This window comes from Neomonachus schauinslandi, chromosome 8 (assembly GCF_002201575.2).
Source record: "Neomonachus schauinslandi chromosome 8, ASM220157v2, whole genome shotgun sequence".
In the NCBI taxonomy this organism is placed as follows: domain Eukaryota; kingdom Metazoa; phylum Chordata; class Mammalia; order Carnivora; family Phocidae; genus Neomonachus; species Neomonachus schauinslandi.
The window spans coordinates 110,715,031-110,733,810 of record NC_058410.1 but is presented as its reverse complement, the minus strand read 5'-3'; the positions used below and the strand labels follow the sequence as shown (position 1 = coordinate 110,733,810).

The following is an 18,780-nucleotide window of genomic DNA, read 5'->3' as shown; positions in this document are numbered from 1 at the left end:
GGTCCAATCTTCAATGATCTATAACAATTTATGGACATTTCTGGCTTATAGAGACAAGTGTTTTACCACCATATATCTTGCCCTCCAGAAAGCTTTAGAACTTTAAAAATGCCTAGGCGGGCGCCTGGGTGGCTCAGTTGGTTAAGCGACTGCCTTCGGCTCAGGTCATGATCCTGGAGTCCCGGGATCGAGTCCCGCATTGGGCTCCCTGCTCAGCAGGGAGCCTGCTTCTCCCTCTGACCCTTCCCCCTCTCATGTGCTCTCTGTCTCGCTCATTCTCTCTGTCTCAAATAAATAAATAAAATCTTTAAAAAAAATAAAAAAATAAAAAAAATAAAAATGCCTAGGCAATGACATTTACAGTTTTATCGAACCTCAACTGGTATCCACCAATTAGATGCCACTTTACAATGAAGCCACCCTCAAGGCTTTTCATTTTTCAAGTCCTGATATGGGAAGCAGAGACTGGAGAACCAACATGCAGGAGACACACACTAAAGGAAAGACATCTCATTGTGATGAAGCTAAGCCAATGCCCTTCCAACAGCATCCTTTGGAAAGGTACAGTAAAAAATCAGATGAAAAGACATGTACACTGGGGCAACTGGCTGGCTTTTTGGTAGAGCATGCAACTCTTGACCTCAAGGGTGTGAGTTCAAGCCCCACATTGGGTGGGGAGCCTACTTAAAAAAATAAAATTTAAATTTAAAAAAAGACACATATACTCATATAAAAGAATCAGGTTACCATACAAATTATACTGTGTTGGAATATTCTTAGCAATCAAGAGAAACTTCCATAACATGACACTTTACATAAGGTATTTACAAAAACACCTTCTCTCAGAAAATGGTAAGGATTACAAAGCCTGCCATCCAAGGCATGATGGGGCACAAGTCTAGAAAAGATGCCATATCCATGGAGTCTTGGCATCAGCTGCAACCATTCTCTCACATTCTCCCGGCCCCGAACTCCGCCTGCTTCTCAGATACAGCCCTTCTTCTTTGCCTCTTAGTTTCCTTCACTGACTTAGTCTTGGTGTTCACTCCTCACATAAGAAATGCAACTGCTCTTGAGATATTCTGCATCCATGGTGCAGAGCCTCTGAGGGTATGCCAAGCCACCTGAAACCCAGCAATGCCCCCAAACTGGAGTCATCTTCATAACGGCATGTGGGGCTCAGGCACCCTCTGTTCCATCAGCCCACATGAACAGACTTTGTTCATCTGCACTCAGAATGATGCACTGGTATAGATTCCCAAAGGCTGCAGCAACGAGATCATGCACACCCTATGTAGACATTTTGGAATCCAACTTCTCTCTCCCCCTTGGGGCTGGATCCTCCAAAGCTGTCATGTCCTAACATCAATTTCCCACTTAGTCATCTCTCCTTTGCAAATGTCCTTCCAATTGCCCTACTCACCCTGCACTCACCAGCCTTTTGTTAGGCATGACGCTTCTCTGCTTCTGGGAAATGTACAAATGTTAGGAAATTCTCCTCTTCCCATAAAGAGTTCTTTGAAAATCATAGATAGGGGCAGAACCTGGTATCACCCACAAGAAGTGTCAGATTAGTTAAAGGCATTACTTTTTCACTGATGAGAATCTAGAACAAAGCAATTCTTCCGTATCACTCTGTGCCATCTCACCGCATGAGATGTGTAGCCCTGCTGAAGTCAGTCTAAATCTCGGGGGAAAAGTCATTAGAAGGAACGTGATTAAAACAAACTCTGCATAACAAATCCATTTGTGTCCATAGAGATGGTCCCCTGTAAACGAACTGCTGAATGTATAAAAAATACTCTGCCTATAAACGCATATGCTTTTTCCCTAGGAATCATCAAAATATGATCAATATCATTAGCAAAGCAGTGAGATGAAGTATTTATCATAGGAGAGAGGTAAAAAGGGACATGGACACATAGGGGAGGTATGCTGTTTTTACTGGGGGATCAGGGAAGGCCTCTCGGGTGATGTGACTCCTGACTGGGGTAAGGGAACAAATCCCAGGCTCATCTAGGGGAAGTGAGTTCTAAGCAGAAGGGATAGCTAGCGCAAAGACGTGAAAGCAGAAGCTGCTTTTGTGTGTTGGAGGCAGGGTCAGCAAACTATGGCTCACTGCTTGGTTGTATAAACAAAGTTTTATTGGCATTCCCATTTGTTCACATATTGTCCCCCATGGCTGCTTTTGCTCTTCAATAGCAAAGTCGAGTCACTGCGACAGAGACAGTATGTTCAACAAAACTATTTCCTGTCTGGCCCTTAATAGACAAAGGCCAAACCTTCCTTTTGCGAAACCCTTGTGTCTAATGAACATGAAGGAAGTGAAGATAACTGGGAGAGGCAAGCAGGGGCCAGATCACTTAGGGCCTGGTAGGATAAAACCAATAAACCACCAACCAACCCCCATGTGAAAGACACGTCTCCCAGGGTTGGGAGTGCAGACATCATTTATCGCCAGCTCGCTCCAGTGTGCCTGTCTGAACTCTGCCTTGTTGCTGGTCTGCAGGTTCTCAGCCGTTTTTCCCCTGTGGCGGCAATGTGCACATCTGATAGGCTCCCATGAACATACCCCTGATAGGCCCAGGCGAGCAAGCAGGTGTGTAACACAGGGTCACCTTGCAGGTGCATTAATAAAATGGCAAAATGAACATTCACAAATAATAATTTCCTAATATTTTAAATGTGTCACAAGGCACAATGAGAACCACTGCTACAGACTATGTTTTCTATCATTATTTTTTTTTCATTCAAGCAAAATTGCAGACACAAAACATATTCAAAGACCTTGCTACTCAAAGTATGGTCTGAAGACCGTAGCTTCAGCATCACCTTGGAACTTATTTGAAATGCAGAATCTTAGGCCTTGGCCTAGACCTACAGAATCAGAATCTTCATTTCAACAAGATCCCCGGGAGATCTGAATAGTCACTAGGGTTTGGGACCATTATCCTGATTGGTCTCTAATTACTCTTTTCTAAGAGTTTGAAATATGGTTTTAAAAATTTCAAAGAGGTTAGCCTATTTATACTATTCATACTAGTGAACACTGGCTACAACTTAATGGTTAATAATAAAAGACTGGCTAAATAAATGGTACATTTATCTATACAGAAATATTAGTGGCTGGCAAAGTAAATATTGTAGAAGGATGTGAGAATTTATTCATAGCTTATCATTAAGTGAAAAAATATCAATTATAAGCGGACTAAGACTAAAACAAATGTATACATGCTAATTAAAGAACAGAATGTGGTGCTTATTAATCTAAACAATATAGTAATGATATAACTAATAAAACGAGGAAAGAAAAACAGATAGGAGGTGTAAAGCGGTGTAGTTATGTTGACTTCCTCATCTTTCATAGCCATAGGTAATAATATGTAATTTAAGGCTAATAAATCAAGTAATAAGTTATAATTATATTTAAAAATGTGAAGTCGATTAACCGATCAGTCAATAGGATTGAGTACTGAGGAATGGAGAAACGTAGGGAAATACTAACTTCTTACATTCGTTTTTTACATGATATTAATAAATACTGCCCAAAAATCCAAAGGATTAAGTAATGAAAGTGAAAAAAAACTTTGGAACAGAAATCTAAGTTTTCCAAATTATCAAAAGAAACACACACACAAAGGGGAAAAAAAACAAAACAAAACAAGAAACAGAGACCAAGTGGTAAAACTACCAATATAAACAGAAAGCATAACATGTGAGGAGATAAATAAGACTCAATAAATATAAATGAGCTAAACTCATCTATTAAAAGAAAAATATTCTCATAACATATTACAGAGTAGAATTCAACTATTCTCTACATACAAGCAACACACCTGACAAAAATGACTCAGGCTGAAAACTACAGTATGCACAGAGGCATGCTTGGCAAACGCAAACAAAAAGCAAGCAGGGGTCCCAATCTTAATATCACATAAGGATGAATTCAGGGCAAAAAGCAATAAGGAACACAAATATGCCTTTTTATAATGATGAAAGGAGACAATCTGTAATGAAAAATAGGCTTTTATATATTCCAAAACCTGAGAAATACTCAAAAAATACTATAATCTCATGAAAATTATTGATTAAAAATAGTAACAGAGTCTATCAGCACATTACAAGAACAGTACATTAAAATCAAGGGTCATTTATTCCAGGAATAAAAGGATGATTTAATATGAGTAAATATACAAACTGATTACCTTAATTGGCCAAAGAGAAAAATCACATAATCAATCTCCACTACGCTGAAAGAGATTTTGTGAAATGTAACATCCATTCTTAATTTAAGAAGAAAAACCTTTTAATAACATAAATACAGATGATAATTATCCATCCACTTACCATAGAGCCAGCAGCATGCTTAATGGGAAAATACTAAAACATGCTCATTAAGGTCAAGAACAAGACAAAGACATCATTGACTATCATTCTGATTTAACATTTTTCTGGATGTTCTAGCCAATGTTATTAGATAAAGAGAAAAAACAATGTTATTAGATAAAGAGAAAAAACAAGAGCTAGAAAAAGAGGAGTTAAATTTTACATTATTGGAAAAGAATAATTATCTATGTGGAAAGTCCAGGAAAACTGAGTGAAACACCATTATAATTAGTAAGAAAATTCAATAAAGGACAAGAGCTATTAACACATTAATATACCAAAATCAATAGCTTTCATATATATATATATATGTTATTGTTATATATATAGTTATATATATATATGTAACAACCAGTTGGAAGAAGTAATATAAGTAATATAAGAAGTAGTAATATAAGTCCTCAGAAAGCATCACTTTTTCCCCAGCACCCTAGTCTCCCTCCCGATTGTCACCCTTTTCCTAGGTGGTTTCTTGTGACTGAAAGGCTATCTCTTTGCCCCTGCCTGTTTTTCTGGGGAGTACCTGATGCTCCTTCAAACTCAGTACAACGGCACCTTCAGGAGGCCGGCCCTTTCTGACCCCTGATGCTCTGGCCCACATTTAGACATCACCATCATAGCACTTACCACACTATCCTGTAACTATCTGATTATTGGCTGTCTCTCTCATTTGACTGTGAGCTCCTTGAGAAAGGAACCCTGTCTGCTTTCTCTCTGTGTGCGCAGAGCCTAGCACCAGGCCTGGCAAAGATTAGTTGCTCTATCAATCTCCACATTAGACACTACGTTAGGCTTCTGATTCTCTTCATAAGAAATAACCCAAACCTGAAGACAGGACAGCCTGACAGATCAATGGATAAAGATGGGCAGATAGATAGGGAGAGATATGATATATTCATAGAAGTTAAAAAAGCAGGTGCTGGCTTGTAGATTATTATGTCTCATCTGGTCCCATTTATGGATTATAATTCTTTCACTGATGAAAGAATGAATTCAGTAAAAAAAATGTATTCAGTAAAATGCTGTTAAGTGATTAATGCACAAATGTATCTGTTTTGGAAATAAATGGTTATAGATTTTATTTGGTTCCTTTTCTAAAATATTTGTGATTTTTATTGTGTTGACTTGTAGGATATTCTGATTTAGTTTTTAATGATCATTATCATTAATATTATTGGTTTCCCCAAATTAAAACCTTTCACTTTAACATAAAAAACAGAATGTATAAATACACTTCATAATCCAATAATTTTGCCATGCTGTTTATATTTGTTAAAAAAATCTTAAAAAAGGTAGCTGAATAAAAAAATATGTAAACACTTTCACCAACGGGAACAAAAAGGTTAGGTGCTCCATAAATGAATGGATGAATGGGTGGGTGGATGGACAGACAAATGAAGGACACAGAGAATGTACTTTCCACATGATAGCCCAGGTGTTCTCTTAAAAATGAAAGTTGGATCATGTCATTCTCTTACATAAAAATGTTAAGTGCATGTAAATAAAGCCCAAAACCTAAAAGAGAAAATAGAAAGCGAGGTGCAGAATAGTGTTTATAGCGTGCTATCATTTGTGGGCTGGGCAGAGCATAGCAGGACCTGGGGGAGGGAGACTCTACCCCTGCGTATCTCCTGTGCCTCTTGAACTCTGAAATGTATGCATGTGAGTACAAAAATAAAATATTCTTTTCTATAGTTCCAACATGTTTTAAAATGTGCTTGTACTTCTTTTTGTAATAATTGTTTTTAAAGAAAACTTCAAAAATAATGCATCTTTAATTATCTTACAGTCTTTGGAGCTAGTTCCTCAGTATTTTAAAGCCATGCATGTGGTTCTTTTCCTCTGTGTGTTCCAAATGAACAGTTCAGAAAATGGTAAACCTTGTGGCCCCTTTTTAAAATACACACCCATCTTTCTTCGCTTGGCTCTCATATGCGCTGTTTCCTTCCTATTTTAACATTTGTGATTTATATCAGTGGCTCTTGATCTTTGGTGAACTGGAGCTTGCCCCAGGGAAGCTGTTAAAAAGCAGATTCTCAGGGTGCTACTCCCATACATTCTTGGGCAGTGGGTCTAGAAGGGGCCCTGGAATCTGCATTTTAGCATCACTACAAGAGATTCCAAAGCAGATGGTCCATAGCCTATACTTTTCAAAATATTCATCTATGACTTGTTAAGAAAACAGTATTTTTCATTTAAAAGTGACAATCCTATGTAGTCTAGAATTTAGATTTGAAAGTGATCTCTCCTTCTGATGATTCCTTCCCTAACACACACACACACACACACAAACACACACACATACTACTTAGATCTTTATAAACATCAGTATTATGTTACATGCCTCATAATGTGGTTCTCTGTGTATTTTATCTTCTCCTCAGCTTTCTAAGAGATCCAAATCTTTATCTAACCCAATGATCCAATGTTGCAAAATAAAAAAAGCACAGAGTTCAAATTTTACTTTCTTTGGCTTAGGGATCAAGTTTCTCTGCCAGCTGTGTACATTTCTAGTATCCCCCTCTCCACCTCCCAACGAAGCTCTGAAATAGACAAGCACAGTGCTAACCCCTTCAAGCGCCATGCTGCCTGCTAAGTCCAGAGACGGGCTCTTGTTTTATTTTAAAATATCAGCATAAATCATTTCTGGTAGCTTTCTGTGCCTTTCCCAGGACCTCTGATGAGCCCTTTCCTCTGTGAATCTTAAAGTGAAAGGAACTCCTAAAAAAGCAGCACAAGTGGTTCAGATAAGCATCCCAGTGGGTTTTCCACGTGACATGAATTATCAAGTGTGGGGAGAAGGGCCCAAGATGTATAGCAGCAGCTCTATGCTACCCCCTGGTGGCAAGACGCTCCATGTCATCCCAGCCCCACCAGGTATCCTGGCTCTCAGACTGACTTCTCAAGCTCACTTACCGGCTCTCCAGTAAGTTCCCCAAATATTTGCTGGTAAAAAGTTAACAGTGTGACTGGCAGGAAGCAAAACACGCAGTTAGAATTTTACTTTCTTCTGTCCAGCTGAGCATCATCGTTCTGCCAATTGTGTAACTTTTTTTTTTTTTTTATTTTAGCACAGAGCTTATGAGCCTAATCTTAATGAAGAGATCAGTCAAAAGGCAAATGTGGAAGACCTCCTAGACTCAAAGTACAATCCTAATAGCATAAGATATATATATACCTAAACCATCACTGGTAAAACTCCAGAGCTTTTGAGAAAAGTCACTGCACCCACCAACTGGGACATTCACCCCTGTCCTGACCTGGAACCTCAGAACAGGTCAGGGCTAACTTGAAAGGTACAACTTGGATGATTCAGCCTGAAGGACAGAGAGGACTGAGAGTGAATAGAATAACAGTTCACCAGTCTGGAGGATGCTCTGTGTCCCCTGAGATTACATAAGAAATAACATGGGGTGGCACTGGGGGTGGTTCAAGTTCTTTCAGTAAAAAATTTCCTAAAAAGTGCCTATATCTTGTACCTAGATTCTTCTCTAAGGGTCACCAGGAAAAAAAAAAAAAATTTTGGTCAGGAATAAATGTGCCCAAGGTGAGGGGGGTGCATTTGGGGTCCCTTCCAGCCCTAAAAGTAGAGGTTCATTTAACAGTCTCTGTGAATAGATGAGATAGGATAATGTGAATAAAAGCAAAAACCAATTTTCTTGTAAGATTCGGACAGAAATGACCTCACCCGTGCACACAGCAATCATAGGGACTGAATGCATCTCTGGGATTTCAAGTTCCCTGGTGACAGAGGCAGCCTTTAATGGAAGCTGCGTGCTGAGCTAATGGTCGAGCCCTGAGTGGAAATTCTGAGATCAATAGGCCTTTCTAAATTCAGGAAATCAAGACTGCACCTAAAGCTTAATGGTCTGATAAGAACAGCAAATACATACTGTCCTTTCCTCTTCCCTGCCATGCATTTAATTGGTTCACACACCACTTTTCCTAGAAGTTAATGTTGTCATTACATGCAACCTTTGGCAAGAGGTGAGCAAGGAGAGGTAACAGATCCGTGCACAGAAAATCTCATGAAAGATGGGTTTACAGCAATCAAGCTCCACCTCATTATAAATAGCTACATTTTCAAAGAATGCTAGTGAGGTCCACTCCTAAGTTGGGTCTCTGCTATGCTTAAGCGAAGTCTCTACTTTGCTGAGATTGCTAATTGGATCAAATGTTCCCAATTCAGAGTTACAGGCACTTTGTTTTAGGTAAAAGTTAGAATTACACATTTTTAAAATGAAAATTCTTTCCTAGAACAATGCTTATTGAACTGGGCATTGTAGTTAGTCTTTGATCAGGGATATTTCTTCCTTGTATTTGGCTTTTATGAAATGTAAAAGCCCAAGTAAAATATCAGGGAAATGAAGAAAGCCTTAAGAAAATAAATCAGGAAACAATATCATGTATCTTAAATACAATCAAAACTTGCCTGTTTCCTAGGGATTCTGCTGTTTCCCACACTTTCTAGAGGCCCAGTTAGACAGAAGTCATGGAAGAAAAGACTTCTTTATGAACTAAAGGGAACTTGTGCTCAAGAGATGACTCTGAGGAACAGCTAAACTCCCAATCAGGAAAGGGCTGGAGAGAGATGTTCAGCAGATGAGAAAAATGTTCAACAAGGGCTGAAACACATGGGTTAGTTAGCCGCAAAGTGTGATTCCTGAGAATATCCCCTCTGTACTCCTCCTATAACTGAAACTTATCTCACTCTATTATTTTCTTAATTGTTTATTTAGTTTAAGTAATCTCAATGCCCAACATGGGGCTCGAACTCATGACCCCGAGATCAGGAGTCACATGCCCTTCCAACTGAGCCAGCAAGGCACCCCATCTCACTCTATTATTGATATTGCTTGTTTTACTTTGTCCACCACCCCACTCCCAGCTGGACTGTATGCTCAGAGCAATGAGAATATGTCTGCTTTTTTCATTATCCTATCTCAAGTGCCTACCACAGTGCTGGCACTCAATAAATAAAAGTTAAATTTAAATTAAGCTAAGGTTTTGCTATAATAAGCAAATCAGGCAAGAATGAAAAAAGAATTCAGCAACAAGCATCCATTATTTAATAACACCTCATAAATATTAAAATGTCATAATATAAGAATAACTGAATTCGAAAGCTGAAAACCTATTGAGGAATCATTAATTTCTTAAAATCTTAAGTTTAGAAAAAAAACCATTGCTTTAAAACCAGACTCTTCTTACTCATCAGTATGATCCATGAAAAAGATATTAAATGGTTTGCTTTGCCCAGTTTTAATGAACCCAAACTCTAACTTTGTACTAGAAAAGGAAGGGCGACTGAAATCATGTCTGGTTACCACTGTTTACATAATTTCTCACCAGAGGCCATAGGCGACAGGACTGCTTACTCTAGAGCCCTCAGAATATAAGAAACACACGGAGCAGCCAGTAAGTCTGGAGTTCAACTTCCACAGCTCTTATGTGAACACACTTGAGAATATTTTTCTTGCTGAATTTATCATGAATAACCACTTACCAAATCTACCAATATTGACTTTGTGAAATCCCTCCCCACACCTGTGACTTAGGACTCTGTCTTCTCTTATCTTCCCTCATTGAGTGGGAGCAGAATAACTGAGGAGAGTGGAATTTGGTGATGGGCAATGGGGATGTTTCTGAAAAGTAGATGTTTTGAAGATATTTTATTTTTCAATACCTTTAATGACCGAAAAAAGCAAGATTTAAAGCAGGAAGGAAAAAACAAAAACCACAAAACAATGAAAAAACAAACAACATCAACAACAACAAAAAACCCAAAAAACAAAAACCGAAACTTAAACTTTCCGGGGAGGGGGAATGCTATAAATATGAAATGACTTAAAGAGAACACTTATTTAATACACAGTCCTGATGTATCTCACCATTCCTTCAAACAGCTGGGTATTTTAAAGTTATCTCCTCAGCGCCCTTCTAATGCTCTGAAAACCACCTTTCTCAAATAATGAGACAAACCACTTTCTTTCCTGAGTATGTAAGTTTTATAAATTGCATCAGATCCACAGTGAGTGTCTTTCAGGGGGTTTCACCGAAACCAAAGAAAAGTTCAGAGATAAAATTGCAGCAAAAGATCTGGGAAAGAATATAGAACTTCACAGTCACAGAACTAACCTGCAAGCTGTCCTTAGTCTTGGGCACCTGAAATCAAACCCACAAGCCCACGTCCAAGGGCTAGGAGGACCACGTGGGAGGCTGGTTGCATAACAAAAGAGTTGGTCCTATCTCCCCTCCAGGGGTCTAAACTGTAACTCGCGTTCCAACTGCTCTGCAGTCAGGGTGCCCTGAATGGCTTCGCAGCCTGGGTTGAATACAGAGTAGGCACTCTTCTCTCCCTCTCTCCTCTCTTCAGGGCCTCGTGTCCCGACATACATCCAGTAGAACAAGGACAGGACAAAATAGGCCAGGCCAAATTCCAGTTCCACAAACAGTCCCAGCAGGACCAACCAGAGAAGAACCTTCAAGAAGGTGATGTTGGTCAGGAAAGACTGGTCCCGTGGCGATGACAGAGGAATGGCTGTATTCCGTGGTGGCTGTGATGTGCTGCTCCCAGGCTGAGCCACTTCCTAGGACACACAAACAAACAAAAGTAAGAATAAAAGGCAATGGGGCTCAGAGGGTCAAAACCAATCTGGAGAGACAGCTCTCATTGCTCTGAGAAGGCTTCTGGCTCATTGATTTCTATTTTCTTGCCCTGCTCTCTAAAACAATCATCTCCAAAGAGCTCACATGCCCTGCTCGGACTGAATCAAAACTGATCTGCACTTAGTGAGATGTGACCTGATAAAAACCTTACAGCATTCAGATGGATTCCCATTCGTGGGAGTCACTTCCTCAGATTAGTCTGCTGCTAACAAGAGCTAATTTGTGCCCCATACAGAAACTCCCGTTATTGATAATGCAACAACCACACCTAATGCTTCATACACAGAATCAATATGTTTATTGATTTGATTAGATGAGCTACAGTTTTGTGAGTGACATAATTCTAAAATGAGGACGATACCAGAAACAAGAAACAAAACTCCCTTCCACTTATTAAAAACAAATCATCAGGGATGCCTGGGTGGCTCAGTCGTTTAAGCATCTGCCTTCGGCTCAGGTCATGATCCCAGGGTCCTGGGATCGAGTCCCATATTGGGCTCCTTGCTCAGAGGGGAGCCTACTTCTCCCTCTGCCTGCCACTCCCCCTGCTTGTGCTCTCTTCCTCTGACAAATAAATAAATAAACTCTTTAAAAAAATAAAAATAAAAACAAATCCTCAGTATAGCCATAACCTTTCCATCCCAGGACCATCCTACACACCCCCGGGGCCCAGGCAGTGTCTCTAACGGGACTCCTCCCTCCTATCTCTTCCCTCTGCAAACCATCCTATGTAAAGCTTCTAAGTGAATTTCCTAAAACACCCACCAACCTCCTGTTCACAAACCTTCAACAAATTTTACTGCCTGCAAGTTAAAATTTAAACTCTTTGGGCTGGAATCCAAGCAAGGCTTTCCATTTATTCAACAGATAGAAATGCCAGTACACGGGTCCCTGTGTTGGGTGCTAATGGGAGACACAGATATTTAGGTAGCTTTAGGGAGGCATGATCTCTAGTCTGACATTTTCCCAACTTTTTTGGTTATGGCCCATAATAAGAAATACATTTTATACTGGGACCCAGCGTATATACATACAAAAAATAGAAAAAGCTTCACAAACCAACAAATATTCTTCACCACATACAAACTTCTCATTTTCTATTCCATTTTTAAAAATTTATCTTTAACAGAGGACTAGATCCTCTAAATTGATTTCACCACCCACTAACGGGTCACGATTTGTAGTCTGAAAAACAATGGTCTAAAAAATTCCCTGTACAACACAATCCACAATCCATTGCTCTATCAACGAACCTCTACTCCAGTTCAACAGGTCTTAACACCCAAAGACATTGCCCACCTGTAGCCTGGGACAGGCATGACTGGTGAACTATGTATGCTTGACCTCTCTGGCCATTAAGGAAGGGTGCCCCCTCTGTCTCCCAGAGGACTAATTGCCCATCTTTTTCACTGAGCACCAAACTACTTGCCAGTTAAGTGTTTTTCTTTTAATACAGGTCACATGTGTCCCTAGATTGTTACCAGGAGGCCAATGGACTACCATTTATTATCTTTTGATGTCTCCAGAGCCAAACACCGCACCCCACACATAGGTTCTCAATGCAGAGCATTACTTTTGGTTCATTTCTTCAATTATATCCCCCATTCTCCCTGCGATTATTTAAGAAGGGACCACAAACATTATTTGGTCTTGATAAAAAACATAGGTCATCCGATTTACGTTGCTTCAGATATTCTATTTTGTTAGAACTTTTTTTAGTGTCAATGTTGTAATTATTACCTTTTCAGTTAAATTGGAAAAGCCCTTACCATGCTATCAGCAACACACCCCCTCCTGACACACACACACACATTTGTTAAGTAAATAAATGTCCCTTTCGGATTTGACCAGTGTGCACAATAGGGAAATTACTGAAAGTCTCAGCAGGGAACTAATATAATCTGATTTATATTTAAGACTACTCTGGCTGCCAGGTAGAGAATGGGCTACAAGAGTAGAAGCAGGGAAATTATGAGTAGCTCATGCAGGAGACCCAGTAAGAGAGGAGGACTGGGCATAATGGGGGTGGTGACATACAAGTCAGAGAGAAATGATGGACTGAGGGATACGGAATACATTTTGAATGTGTACAACTTGCAATTCACAGTAGACTGAATTTATTATTGAGGGAGTATAAAAAAGAATAATGCTTATGGCCACCACTTACTGAGTGCCTTCAAGATGTCTGATCTCCTGTAATCCAGGAGACCGGCACTATTAATCCCAATTTACTGATACGGAAACACTGAGATGTTAATTAAGTAACTCCCCGAATGTCACACAGCGAGAGACAGGCAGAGATGAGGTTGGTGTCACCAGGATCCTAGGATGGTCTCCCTCCACAGCCCTTTGTACTTTATTAGGGGCCTTTATGGGAGATGGTAAGGGGAAGGGTTAGAGATCTGGAAGGAGATGGGGAGGGGGGCAAACCAAGTGGCAAAGGGAATAAACAAGAGGAGAGAGAAATTCCTTTACCTTATTTGGCATTTGCTTTAGTATCAGTGTGGCTTCTGTTACAAAAGCTGTGTATGGTAGTGTTTGTGGTCATCACAGAGGCATAGTTTAGGGAAAGTACTTCCAATTCTCAAATACCAAGCTCCTTCCCCACTCAGGGCCTTTGCACCTATGGTTCTTTTTGAGAGGAATGCCCCCTTCCCCTCACATCACCTGGCTGGCTCACTCTCTTCTCCTACAAACCTCAGCAAAAATGTTACCATATGTGCCCTTTGCCTTGTCCCGGGTTTCTCCAAGAGTGGCTCCTAATTATGAAATGCCATCTCCTCAGTGAGGTCCTCCCTGCCCACCTCATTTACAGTAACACTCTGCACCTGTCTCCCCCAATTCACTAGTACAGTATCCTGTTTCTTTCCCCCTTTCATGGCATTCATTATTCCTCTCTTCTGTTTCTTGTCTGTTGCCCCGTACGCAAATGCAAGTTCTGTGAGAACAGGGCTTCATCTGCTCTTATCACCCTGTTTCCCCAGATTCAGGATAGGAGCTGGAACAGAGTGGGCACATGATATAATTTTGCTGAATAAATGAATGATGGTGAGGGAAAGGAAGAAATTAAAAGATGATTCCTAGGTTTGAGAGAGTGATGCAAAGGCTATGCTTCACCAGGTGACTCCAAAGAAGGAGAGCATTTGAGCAGTGGGTCAACCTGAGCCAAGGGTTGGGGTGAGGAGTCATAGGATGTGTGGGCACCTTGGGGCTAGATGGTGCACTGGGGGCTTGTGTGGCATATGCCTGGGGAGGGAGACGGGGTTTTTGCAGGACTGAAAAAGTCACAAGCATTCTGGTCTTCATTTGGCAGAAGCTTGTCACAGAAAGAAATATTTTATCTTGGGGACTATTTTCCTCAAGCTAAATTGGAGAGTGGGGGAAGGAGGATATGGATGCTTCCTTATCAATGACAACCAAGAAGCAATTACAAACAGAAGGCTAAAGAAATTTCTGACAAGCCACCATGTGTCAGCAAAATTATTAAGAGAGATGGATTGTAAATTGGGAGGAAAAGACAATTTAATGAGAATTTTCACACCAGAGCAAAGCCAGGAATGATAACAGAGTCAATGAAAATGAGCTTAAGACAGAGTACCTTATGAAAAACAGAGTAATTAATAAGAACCAGCTGTGGGTCCAGCATTTCCTGTCATCCTTTTGTCAGGATATCAGCTTTTGGGCTTTTAATAATGGAAACTTTCTCCAAGTTCAGGTTCTCTAGGTTCAATTCAATGATCTCATATTCCTTTGGAAATGAGACATACAGGCAAATACTCATTGTGTGGGTTAGACTTTGATTTTTAACTGCAGAGAGGAAAAAGGGTAAGGGAAGTAGATTCTAAAATCTTAAGCAATTGTGCTCAGTGAGTTCTAATCAACAATAAAGTTATCCCGAGACAAACTGCATGCAAGGAAATGGATTGTTTGAACCCTGCTGCCCTCGCTTTCTGTAAGTCTGATAGAACCCTGCGAGTCATGGAGAATAATATCCAATCAAAACTGAGTAACAATGAGTTCTCCTTGGTTTAAAAAATTGCCTAAAACCAGAAGTTATGCAGTAATAAATAAACTAAGAGAAATAATTTTAAGAGGAGTAAGGTACACTTCTGCTCCAATACATTTTCATTTTCAAAAGGAATTTTTGGCTCTTATTACATTTTTGAGATACAAAAGGCTTTGTCACACATTGTCTCAAGGCACCGAATTTCCCTTGATGTTGTGTCCTGTATTCCAACATAGATCATCTAATCTCACACCTGCAAGGCACCTTGCCACTCTACTCCTGAGTGAAAACTAAATGAAAATACAAGATGTGAATCAAGTTCATCTGCAAAATAAGAGAATACCAAGAATTAAAGGGGGGAAAGTCTGTAATATTCATCTAAATAATGTTTTCACCTGAACATTCACTATTGAACTTGAGTAAGTTTCCCTAGTTCAATAGCGGTGCACAAGAATGGCCACCGCTGGCAGTTAGAGCGACCACACTTTTGCAAGTTTTGTATTCAAATGCCATTTCTAAAGCACAGGCTATTCGGGCTATTGGCTGCATGTGACCCTGGTGGGAAATCAAAGGAAGCCTTAATTACTGCCGCTTTTTAGCAGTATCCAATTAGACCTTTCACCCTCCATTAGCGGAGGGTTGAGGCTGAAAGCGGTTGTGGAGACGTTTCCCGAAGCCAGAGGGCATCACAATAACTCAAGGGCAGCGGTGCTTTCTTCCAGGGCCCTAGACCCTCGCTTCCCAACTGGAATCGGGAGCTGCGTGGGTCGCGGGCTGAAAAGAAAATGTCAAAGCCACGGATCAGTGCTGACACGAGTGGCCGGGGACGCCCGGCCCAGCCCCTGAGCGGCGGGTAGGCGCCAGCAGCCCAGCTCGGCCAGCGGAGGTGGGAACCAGAGGACGGGGCGGGTCCCGCTCCTCGACGGGGGCGTGGCCTGTAGGCCACCACGCGGTGGGCGGGCGGTGGGCGTGGCCTCGGCCACAGTTTCCGGGGAGGCCACGACAGCGTCCCTGAAGCCAGGTCCCGGGGGCGAGGCCTCCCTCTCACCTGAGCGAGGCTGGACTGGGCCCGGGTACTCGCGGGCCTCGGTTTCCACACCTGGAACCGTTTTAGCCAGCCTGGTGCTGCCTTTGGAGTCGCAGCTGCTTGCGCCTTCTCTCCTGAGGTTTGTGCACTCGGGCTCGAAGTGTTAGGTCCGGCAGCCGGCCCGGCCCGTTTCCTGGCCGTCCGGAACTCGGCTAACCGCTGTTCCATGACGCGCGCCTCGCTTCCCTCCCGCCGGGAGCGCGCACCCGCCCGCCGGGCCCTGCCCTCCGCTGTAGCCGGTGCTCGGCCGCACTGCGCCTGCGTAGCGACGGCTCTGTGCCGCGCCTGCGTGTTGGCGGCCGGGCCAGCGAGCGCGGGGACTGTGACGTTCGTTGGGCGGAGTATCCAGCCAATAGTCCCTTCTGAGTGCGCGTGGCCGTAGTGTCAGGCCGTAGTGACACCTTAGTGTCACCAAAAAGTGGCGAAATAGTTAAGAGTTGAAAGCATAGGAGCATCTGGCTGGCCCAGTCGGTAGAACATAGGACTCTTGATTTCGGGCTAGTGAGTTCAAGCTGCTGTTGGGTGTAGAGATTACATGAACAAATAAAAATTTTTAAAAAATCTAAAACATAAGACTTACATTGTTCCCCTCTCGCTAGGGGGCTCTTCCGAGGAAAGTTCTTCAGAGCTCCACCTCGCTTCAGGGGTCCGCTCCCCGTCAGGTGGAGCATGCCTTTAGCTGTTAGGCACTAGTATTGCTCTCCAGTTTCAGAGGGTCCCAGGGCATTAAGGAAGGCCCATCATCTCTGGGAGGTTCTGGGTCAGAAGGAACACAGGATACAGTCTCCCCTTTTCCTTTTAACAAGTCCGCGACCTTAGCGCTTGAAGGGTGACCGTCCCCGCTTGCTTAGCAGCAGGCCATGCAGACCCTCTATCATTGCTTTTGCCACAATGCAAACTACTTCTCCGTGTGTCTAGATGGGTCAGAAACTAAAAAAAAAACAAAAAACAAAAAACAAACTTTTATTGGGGTGCAACTTAAAATACACAAATCTTAAGTGTATCGCTCAATAGGTTTGTAATTATGAATACACCTATCTAAGTACTACCTAGAAAAAGAACGTTTCTGGTACCCTGAGGGCTCCCTTGTGCCCTCTCCTAATCACTACTCACCCAAAAGGTCACAATTCAGGTGCCTGTTAGATTTTTAAAGCTCTAAGCATCTAGCTAAGTGCCACTCACATAATTGAGACTCAAATATCTCTTGGATCTTGCTGAGTTGGAGTCAGGAAACTAGATAAAGTAGAATGGAGTCTTGCATTCATTTAACAGATATTTATCAAGACCCTGCTGTATGTCAGGTATTGTACCTGGCACTAGAGATGCTGGAGTGAATGAAATAACCCATTTTATTTGCGCTTACATTCTAAGTAGACAAGTGCATAACTACATATTTATATTTAATGTAATGTCAGGTACTGATTAGTGCTGTGAAGAAAAATAAAGGACTAGGGATGGTGGGACTATTTAGAGCTAATGACCAGGGAAGACTTCTCTGAGGAGTTGCCATTTCCCCAGAGACCTAAATGAAATGAGTGAGGCATGTAGGTATCTGGAAAGGAATGTTTCAGTAGTAAGAAACAGCGAGTGCAAAGGCCCTGAGACCTTAAGTCTCTGCTTGACTTGCTCCTAGAACATTAGGGAGGCCAGCATAACCAGAGCAGAGGGAGGGAGAGAATTGAAGAAAATAAAGATTCACAGATATCCAGATGTAAAGCCTTCTAGGCCATGGTGAAGACTTTATATTGCATTCTGAGAGTGCTTGGAAGCTTTTGAATAGGAGACAACAGAATATGACATATTTTTAAAGGATCACACTGGCTGGCTTCAGCTGGGGCCCTGGAAGAGTGCAAGAGTAGGGGGAAAAGCAGTTAGGGGCATTAGGACAAGAGAGGCTGACTGTTTGAGCTAGAGTAGTGGTGATGGGGGTGGTCAGATTTCGAATATATTTTGAAGATCTGAGCCACCTGATGTGTGGATGGATTGGATGTGGAATGTGCAAAAAAGGAATGGAGCATGGTAGATTTCTGCTGTACTCTCTCCCCCTCAGACACACACCCTGAGTAACCAAGTGAAAGATGCTGTGGCCCTCTACTTAAATGAGGGAAGACTAGGAAGAGCAGAGTATGGCATGAACATGGAGAGTTTTGTTTTGGACATGCCAAGAGTCCGAGATGCCTCTTAGATACTTAGTGTAGGCAACTGGGTGGTGAAAATGAGTTCAGGAAGAAGGCAGTACTGGAGATGCGTATCGGGAATCGTCAGCATGTGTATGATATTTAAAACCATAAAACTAGATGTGATTAATTAGAAGGTGAGTGTGGATAAGGAGGGAGGATATTTGAGGACTGAGCCCTGAATAGAGCTGGTTTGTAAGACAAAAAAGAATGGGATCATCATACCACAGTGCTCTTCTAGAGAAACCACAGGGAAAATTTCTTGCCTATCTTGGTGTCAGGAGTAGGTCTGCTTCTCTCAAGAGACTGGAAGTTCTTTTATTGATTGTGTTTCCCACTTGATAATCACACTAAGACCTGAGAGCTGTATTTATGGTCTACTTCTAGTGTGTATGTACACTTAAGGCATGTGATCTGTGGGCTCTTTTAATCAGGGTCCCTGGCAGGAAAAATGA

General features: G+C 41.7%; 1 protein-coding gene and 1 non-coding gene across 2 annotated transcripts; both read right to left on the bottom strand.

Annotated features, from left to right (window-relative positions):
* Window positions 1–9,140: 9,140 nt before the first annotated feature.
* Window positions 9,141–9,213, bottom strand: TRNAR-CCU. Its single transcript has one exon. It is a non-coding gene; the product is annotated as a tRNA-Arg (tRNA).
* Window positions 9,214–10,287: 1,074 nt separating this feature from the next.
* On the bottom strand, window positions 10,288–16,410 carry SAYSD1 (SAYSVFN motif domain containing 1). Its single transcript, XM_021684621.1, has 2 exons — window positions 16,110–16,410; window positions 10,288–10,976 (listed from the first exon to the last, which is right to left on the bottom strand). Exons 1-2 carry the CDS (start codon window positions 16,314–16,316, stop codon window positions 10,632–10,634), a joined length of 552 nt encoding a protein of 183 aa, XP_021540296.1. The 5' UTR covers window positions 16,317–16,410; the 3' UTR covers window positions 10,288–10,631.
* Between the last annotated feature and the right edge of the window lie 2,370 nt (window positions 16,411–18,780).